Genomic DNA, 8859 nt, shown 5'->3' with positions numbered 1-8859 from the left:
AGGCTTTATAACTTGATTTCTCAGTGAATTCACTGTGCTGGGTGTAGGTAGACATATTATTGTTATAGAAAAAAGAGCCCAGAGTCCATATAATGACTGTGCACACTTTAGGAGATATCATCATCATCATTATTATTTATTGGATTTATATACTGCCCTATACCTGGAGATCTCAGGGCAGTTCACAGAACAAAATCAAAATGAAAAGCCACAAAATATATGATCGAAATAAAAACAGCCCATGCGTTAGTTTTTCTATTATCATTTTTTATAGCAGTGAAACTAAAGAGCAAGCACTTGTTTTAACAGAAAATACCAATAAAAGAGAGCCTTTCAATTTATAACCAAGTATATAAAGATGGGACGCAGGTGGCGCTGTGGGTTAAAGCCTCAGCGCCTAGGACTTGCCGATCGAAAGGTCGGCGGTTCGAATCCCTGTGGCGGGGTGCGCTCCCGCTGCTCGGTCCCAGCGCCTGCCAACCTAGCAGTTCGAAAGCACCTCCGGGTGCAAGTAGATAAATAGGGACCGCTTGCCAGCGGGAAGGTAAACGGCGTTTCCGTGTGCGGCTCTGGCTCGTCAGAGCAGCGATGTCACGCTGGCCACGTGACCCGGAAGTGTCTTCGGACAGCGCTGGCCCCTGGCCTCTTGAGTGAAATGGGCGCACAACCCCAGAGTCTGGCAAGACTGGCCCGTACGGGCAGGGGTACCTTTACCTTTACCTATATAAAGATGAATTGTTGCATCCATTTAAAGTATGTATGGAAATAAGCTGCTATCCTAAACTACTGCACATATATATTTTTTTTTTGGAGAAATATATTGCTGGCGTTGTGTGTTTATCAGAATCTTTTTGTGCCTAGTCCAAATCAACTTTCTAGTTTTTATATAGTATCTCAGGTCTGATTATTGAATTGAATGTTGTTATACATCACCTGCCATGTGCCTTCTTCATTCAGACTAAAATATCTTTGTCATTTGGTGTGTGAAGTGGTTTGTTAATAAATTTCAATGCTTCCCTGTGGTTTGTTCTTTTATGGATGCTCGTGTGCAGGTTCTGCTACTTCTGTGGTGTTCAGATCTACAAATGAAATGTTTATGATTAAAATTAGTGCTGCTGAGAGCTACAGTGAAAACATTACAGTCTCCACTCCTTTTTATGCTAAAGTAAAAGAACTTGTAGATTGCGGCCAAATTTCCTTTTAATAAATAAATCACAACAGTCCCTTTAAGACAGTTTGCATACAAGGGTTATCTGGTCCAACCCCTGCAATGCACTGGCGGTTGTGTGACAGTCATCAAGGGCTATTTTATTTTTAAAATCTTTTTTTTTATTTATTTTATTCATTTTTCGATCATTTCAATGAGCTACAAGAAGGTGAACTTCCAACCCTTTTGAGTTCCATGTATTTCCGATGCTGTTGCCCCGCATGTGAAGAATCACACCAAATACAACCGGAAACCGGAAGTTTTGTTACGGAACGGGTAAGACCGCATCTCTTCGCAGCCGAAGGGCAATTGGCCAATTGCGGTCAAATGGCTGTCTCCGCCCACGTTTACCTCACGCGCCTGGGCGCAGCAAGCCACTCTCGCATATACTCGAGGACGAAACGTCATCCGAGAGGGACGTCCCTGTATTTCTCTCACGTGGAGGGAGGCAGAGCAGCAGTTTCCGGGGGAACCGGCGAGTGGGCTATGGCGGCGCTTGTTTCTGAAGCGGAGCCGCTGAGTGAGCAGCCCCCTCCCGATACTGACCGAGGTGAGCAGGTCCAGCAGCCCGGGAACGGCGAGGAAGCGGCCGCCTCGGTAGAAGCTGGACCAGGGAAACCGCAGGCAGCTGCCCCGGGAACGAAGAGGAAGGAGGCGCCCGCCATCCCCAGAGGAAAGCCTAAATCGGGGCGGGTATGGAAAGACACCGGCAAGAAGCGGTGAGAGTTTGATCTTCGCCTTTAGGCGGCGGGACCTTGTTTTGCGGGACTTACTGCGTTTGCTAACAAGCAAGTGGCGTGCAGTTAATTTTTGCTCTGATTTTGAAACAAATTTGACTCACAGGTGGTTTGCAATGCTTAAATAAGCACTCTCCGATCGTTTCCACAGAATAGTTCGATTGTTCTACACAGTGTCTTTGCCAGTTTGTGGAGAGCATGGCCTGCAAAGTGTGTAGCCCCGTCTGATGAACAGGAATTTAGAAACAAGCTTCGTTTGAGTTGTTTATTATCATCATCTATGTATTAAGCACCTTCTAAACAACCATATCAAGGCAATGCACGCTAAAAATAGTTAAGAGCAAAAAAAAAATAGTGTATATGTTTAAAGCCAACGCCTATACATTTAAAGCCTTTGTATGGTTTTACACTCATGGCAGTGGCTGGTAATGGCTCCGTTTTCTCCTTGCTAGGTTTTCTCTCATGACTCTGGATAAGCCTTTGCGTACCTCCTGGGAACGCAAGATGAAGGAACGTCAGGAAAAGAAACTAGTCAAAGATTTTGCACGGCAGTTGGTGGAAGAAAAACGAAAGGAGCGTGAGGTGAGAGAGAAATGTGATATAAAGTGGTCTGTTGAATAGTGGTTCCTAGGTCTGGAAGCAGGCAGAGGGCCTGTTCTGAATAGAGTCGGGTCCCCTTTGAAAGAACAAGTGTGTCACCCAAGGATGTGCCTAGATTCATCTTTGTCGCTGGAGACCCAAGTGTCTTAAGTAGCTAGGAGTGCCCGCTCTGACTAGATCGCCAGGTACTGCCATTCCTGGACCTGGGATAGACTTTTCACAGTAATACATGTTCTGATAACTTCTTAGATTACTGCAGTGTGTTGCATGTGGTGCTGCCCTTGAAGACAACATGAAAGCTACAGTTAGCATACAAGGCAACTCCCTGGTTATTAAGTGCAGCAGCTGACTGAAGCCATACGTGTACTGAAAGACTTGCACTGTCTTTCAAAATATTACTAATCTGAACTCAAAAGTTTTATTGATAACTTATCTTATAAAACTTAGGACCTAAACACTTAAAAGAGCATCTCCCCACTCCAGTATTGTCCTGCCAACAGGTTAAGATATTTGGATAAGCCCTTCATGTTCAAGGACTATCCATTATGCAATAGTAAGTTAGAGGGTCTTCTTTGCTGTGACACATGTCCTCTCTTCTGGGCAGTGTTAGAAACTCAGATCTATAAGCTAATTTTCAGTGCCCTTAAACCTGGGTTACGGTCACCACAACAGAATGTCTAGGCACCAATTAACTTTATTATTATTATCATTTCTGTACTGCCTTATATTTTAAAATAAACTGCTTTGGGATTTCCCCCCAACACATTAAACATCAAATAAAGGAATCCAGAATAAAACAAATTCAAGCTTCAAGGAAAATATTTCAGATCCTCTAAGTGACATTTTGCTTTCCCCATTATTTGCCTATTTAATAGAGCCTCAAGGTCCATAAATAACAACACCCTAGTGGTCCCAGGCCCTAAGGAAGTTAGATTGGCTTCAACCAGAGCCAGGGCCTTTTCAACTCTGGCTCTGGTCTGGCCTGGTGGAACGCTCTGCCTCATGAGACCAGGGCCCTGCAGGATCTGATTTCTTTCTGCAGGGCCTTTGGCTTGGAGCCAATTTGATTCCCTCCCTCCCTCTCTTTCTTTTTTCTTTTCCTTCTCCTCCTGCGATGAGGCTACATTTTAATATTTTAATGTTCCATTATTTTAATGTTGTATTTTATTTTTGTTTTTAAGTTGTAATCGTTCATCTTGTTTTTATTATTGCTTGTAAGCCGCTCTGAGCCCGGCCTTGGCTGGGGAGGGCGGGGTATAAATAAAAATAATAATAATTATTATTATTATTATTATTATTATTATTATTATTATTATATAGCTATCCCATAGCAGAAGTACTCTAGGAAGCCAGTGTGCTGTGGTGAATAGAGTGTTAGACTAGGACCTGGGAGATCAGGGTTCAAATTCCCACTGTTGTGGCTCTAAAATAATACATAGAACTGGTTTCACTGTCTTCTCCTTCAGGAGAAAAAACTGCGAAGGGAAGAAAACTTAAGAAGAAGACTGGAGAATGAGCGGAAGGCAGAGGTTGTGCAAGTGGTAAGTCTCCCCTTTTAAGTCCTTAATTTCCCTTGAAGAAGAAACTTCCCTTCTGTGAGAAGAGGAGCACTGCTGCAATAAACAGATCATCTGTTCTCTCCGTGTTGCACTTAGCTTGATAGAAATGACATGTTAGACTATGCTTCCTAGTTGCCGCTAATCGAGGAGGAGTGTTTAGGGGAGGTGTGGGCCTGTTTTCATCTAACAAATATACAGAGTTTATCCAAACCCTCACTTACCCTAGGTTCAGTTTAGCCTTACACACTCGTTTAAATCTGCTTAAACTAGGGCGCCATTTTTGTTTCCAGTGAGAGTGAGCCAAGAGAGGTGTAGGCTAGAAATTGTTTGGAGTTATTAGTACAGAAGCTTCAAGCTTGTCTTTGTGGTGGATGGATGATGGAGAGGCTGCTTATTTCACCTTACAATTACTATATATCCACCACTTATTGAGCCAAGAAGCCAGTGGAGAAGCCCCTAATTTTCTATGGCCTATTTCGGGATGCCTTCTGGAGGTGTTAGCACACTATTGCCACTTGCCCAGACCTTACTTTCAGTTGCTACGGCACCAAGCCAAGTATTACAGAAAGCACCACTGCCTGAGCTGCTAATGTCTTGCTGGTTCCATTGAGTTATGGCAGCACAGTGCAACCCTGCAGCATAGGAAGCAATGGCCTGAAGCAGGGGTGAGGCTATGCAAAACAGTAACTGCCCTACAAGCTCTTTCAGATCAGCCCTTGCATGTAACTGTTTAATGGCAACATCTGTCATGCCATGAGTTTTCCCAGTCAGAAAATCATAGAACCATAGAGTTGGAAGGGACCACGAGGGTCATCTAGTCCAACCCCCCCCTGCAATGCAGGATTTTTTTGCCCAATGTAGTCATGGAGATACAATGTTGTTCAGCAAAATGGGTGAGACTCTAGCCAGACTAATACCATGTGAATGTGGATGAAAATCTATAATCCTAGTTGCTGATCACTGCAAGAATGGGCTGGAGCCAAAATCTTGCAAGAATAGTATCTAATTCAGGAGTAGCCAACGTGGTGCCCTCCAGATGACTACTATCCTTGGGGTGCTGAAAGGACTTTGTTTCATAAATGGATCATTTTCACCATTCTTAAAATCTGTGAATTGCAAGACTGACATGGACAGTTTCTGGGCTCGCAAAGCACTTGCATCATCTTTCGGATGCCCATCTGAATACCTCTAGGTCCCAGGATTGCAAGGCCTTTTCAGGTTGTGTGCCTCAAACGTCATAATCTGTTTCCTTATCCTGGTGCCTTTCAGGTCTAGGCAAACGGGCACAGCTTTTCTGGATGTGCAGTTTCATCTCTCAAGAGATGTCGTTGATCTGATGTTTTGCTTAAAACAGTCCTGTTTACAGCTGTTGGCCACCATATTTCGCTTTTCCTGACTGGCACCATTGCAAAGCTGCTTTCCAAAGATTCACACATCGTTCTCTCATGCATACCAGTTATAATTGAGCAATATTAAAAATAGTAATGTTCCGTCATGGTGTTCCATTGCGCTAGAAGCGGCTTAGGCATGCTGGCCGCATGACCCGGAAAGCTGTCTGTGGACAAACACCAATTCCCTCGGCCTGAAAGCGAGATGAGTGCCACAACCCGGTCGCCTTTGATTGGACTTAACTGTCCAGGAGTCCTTTACCTACCTTTTATTAGTAAGAATAATGGTGTATTCACAAAATCTTCAGTCTCATGTTGTAAAACAATATTGGACATAATATGGTGCGTGACAAATGATAGATCAAGATTCTTTTGCAGATCTCTGGATAATTTTGAAGTACGTCTCCAAAGATGCATGACCCCCAATTGTTTAGTGGTATCACACATACCTTAAAAAAACCCCTGCATCCATCCTAAATTATACTGATGAAATGAAGAGTGTGTATTGGAGGAGGGCAGGTGCATGGGAGAAAGGTGAATTCAGTTCTGGTACTCAAGATCAATCAATCTACACTCGTAATCCTTTCGTTCAAAGTGTACTATATCTTTTGCCCTTGATATTCTGGTTGGTGGATCTCTGGATCCATTAAAAATCAAAGGATGTACCCCCAAGTCCAAAGTCTTGTCTATCCCTGTTCTGAAGCCTCTGGTGAGGAGTAGGAGACTTGTTCTTCCTGAGAGTTCTTAAGTCTCACATACAAGAGTGCTGGCAGCACCACTGTCATTTCTTTTCTGCTCCTTCCTTCAGATTCGGAATCCAGCAAAACTGAAGCGTGCAAAGAAGAAGCAGTTGCGTCGCATTGAGAAGCGGGACACACTGGCATTGCTGCAGAAACGCCAAACGCAGCGCAAAGCAGCCAAGGAATGAGGCCGAGATGGGTCTCCCTCCCTCCTCTCCGTGAATAGAAAATGGCTTCTTGAGATGCGCTGGCCAGATGCACTGCTGGTTTGCTCCCTGGCTTCTCTTGGCCCCGGAGATCAGATTCTTCCAGAGAAGGCTACCTTGCATCCAGATGCCCCTTAGCTGAAGCCTCACTTTTGCTTTCCTGTGGAGATGGCAAAGCAAAATCCTCCAGAGTGAAGTGCTTAGACATCTTTTTTAAAAACTAACTGTTCTCCAGGATAGCAACAGACCCCAGACTTTATGAAATGGGGCAATGCTCTAAAGGGGTTTGTCTGAGGATTCACAACTTCCAGACTGTAGGGTTATATAAAAAAGATCATAAATAGCCTGGTTGCTGTTGTAAAGGTATTCTTCTGGGTTAGGGATGGAATGGGACATTTGACTGGTTCTGCAGTTATTAAAACCATTGCTTTCTGGATTTATGCACCTGTGTGATATTTTAGCTTTGTGGTGTCAGGCGATTGCTAATGACTGGGGCTTGACTGTCAAGGTTAGTGATGAAAGTCTCCTCTCTGTATTTATATGGGGGGGGGGCGCTTGTCTTCCATGGAAGCCCTCAGGCTTCAGCATTTTTTATTAATGGCACAAGTCACCCTAAAAATATATTTTATTACATTGCTATCTTAAACTTTCCTTGAAGGAGATCAAGGCAGCTTATGTGGAACTTTTCTCCTCACAACAACCATATTGGACAGAATGGCTGGAAGATGGCCCATTGTCATCAAATGAGTTTCATGGCTAAATGATATTAAAAAGAAAATACTTCTAAAAAAAAAAAAAATGGGTTTCAGCAGAGTGAGGGGTAACCTCGGTCTCCTGGTCTTGTCTAGCTATTGCACCACACTGGCTCAAATCCAGAAGCTTTTTCTGTAAGCTTCTGAAGTAGGTAGTGATCCTTTTGTTGGGGGGGGGACAGGTTCTGATTAGTTGGGAACATTTTTAAGCTTTGGCATATTTTTTGGCATATGTTCAACCAGGCTAAGCCTCCAATCTAGCAGATTCCTTATGAGCAGAGAAAGGAATGTGAACAAGAGCTGTTGTACAAGCCTCCAGTTTCAGAAAGAGCTTGTTGTATGATTCTGCTGTTTTCAGAAAATAAGGGACGGGAGTGGTTCAGTTTTTGTACATTGTAGAACATGATCCTGATCTTGCCTGATGAAAAACTAAGGTCCATTCACCTGGACCAATATCTCTGTCAATGATTACCCTGTACTTGGTTGCCCAACACGAAGAGTTGCAAATTAGTTGCAGAGAGCAAAGTCTCATTTTTTACTGATCTGGGGCTTTGAATATCGACGTGAGTTAGGTCTCATGGAGAATTTGTGTGGAGCAGGGCAGAAATGGGCAGCCCCCTCCACTACTGACAATATTGGGTTCTGAGGGACAAACAGCAGAGGTCCCACAATGCCCAATTTCCCCTACCTCCTGACGGGACCTTTCTGCAACGGACCCAGAGTTGTCCAAAGCAGCAGCTCCTGAGCAGAAACTAGAGCAAAAATCACTTACAGCCCTTTGTAGGGGAAAACAGCTTTATCTTCATCAAGTGTGAAATATCACAATATAAGCACACCTAAACGTAGCATGGAGTGCTCTTGTTTGAAGGCTCCAGCCTGCCATACCCCTTCCCAAGATTCTTCATTCCCTCCCCCCTCCCTGGTTTTCATTTTTTGGAGGGGGGTGTTCCTCCCCCCATTGAAAATCCCCCACAAAAAAATGTTTTATTTCTGTGAACCTTGAGATTCTCTTTGTTTCCCAGAAGCCCTACAAAGCCCTCTGCTGTGAATAATAGTAATAAAAAAGTCACTTTTCTCACAGAGTGACGACCCAAAGCAACTTACATTATTAAAACCAATTAAGAACATCTGATAAAAATATAAAAACACAGCTATACAAATAAAAATGAGGATTTACAGATCCCATCCCCACTCAAAAAGGCCACGATGTTGAACTTCAAACTAAGGTCCAAAAACCTGTGAAAAGAGAAAAGTCTTTGATGCTTTAAAACAGTTAAAGACAGTGTCAAACATTGAGTTTGCAAAGAGAAAAGTCTTTGATGCTTTAAAACAGTTAAAGACAGTGTCAAACATTGAGTTTGCAATTAGAGGGAATGATTTCCTCATCCAATATATCTTATAGTTGGCTAGAATATTATTTCTATTCAGAATGAACCATCTTACCAAAGAACAATATTGGAGAGGGGCAGGGTTAATGTTACATGTGAGCTATATATTTTTCACACAGATTTATCTACAATTACAGGGGGCGAAGGCTCTGCAGTAGAGAATACACAAGGTCTTCACACTCTGGAAAAACAATTTAATCAAAAGCCATTTATAGATCACCAAAATGACCCTGTATAAGGGCATCACTTTGAACTAAGCTCACACTGGGCTATAAAATGGCA

The 8859-nt window shown here is 43.2% G+C and overlaps 1 protein-coding gene across 1 annotated transcript; it reads left to right on the top strand.

Annotated features, from left to right (window-relative positions):
* The first annotated feature begins 1613 nt into the window (after positions 1-1613).
* CCDC86 (coiled-coil domain containing 86) lies at positions 1614-6873 on the top strand. The gene is made up of 4 exons (XM_081930948.1): positions 1614-1926; positions 2397-2526; positions 4011-4085; positions 6300-6873. The coding sequence occupies exons 1-4, from the start codon at positions 1694-1696 to the stop codon at positions 6417-6419; spliced, it is 558 nt and encodes a 185-aa protein (XP_081787074.1). The 5' UTR covers positions 1614-1693; the 3' UTR covers positions 6420-6873.
* Positions 6874-8859: the final 1986 nt, after the last annotated feature.

The sequence above is a fragment of the Podarcis melisellensis genome (genome assembly GCF_964234715.1).
Source record: "Podarcis melisellensis genome assembly, chromosome: 1".
Classification (NCBI taxonomy): domain Eukaryota; kingdom Metazoa; phylum Chordata; class Lepidosauria; order Squamata; family Lacertidae; genus Podarcis; species Podarcis melisellensis.
This window is presented reverse-complemented; position numbering and strand designations above follow the sequence as displayed.

Bases quoted from the DNA above. Each gene is read 5' to 3' on its own strand.
- CCDC86 (XM_081930948.1), top strand. From the start codon at position 1,694: ATGGCGGCGCTTGTTTCTGAAGCGGAGCCGCTGAGTGAGCAGCCCCCT. The intron at 2,527-4,010 runs GTGAGAGAGAAA...CTTCTCCTTCAG, and splicing joins AAAAACGAAAGGAGCGTGAG to GAGAAAAAACTGCGAAGGGA. The intron at 4,086-6,299 runs GTAAGTCTCCCC...TCCTTCCTTCAG, and splicing joins AGGCAGAGGTTGTGCAAGTG to ATTCGGAATCCAGCAAAACT.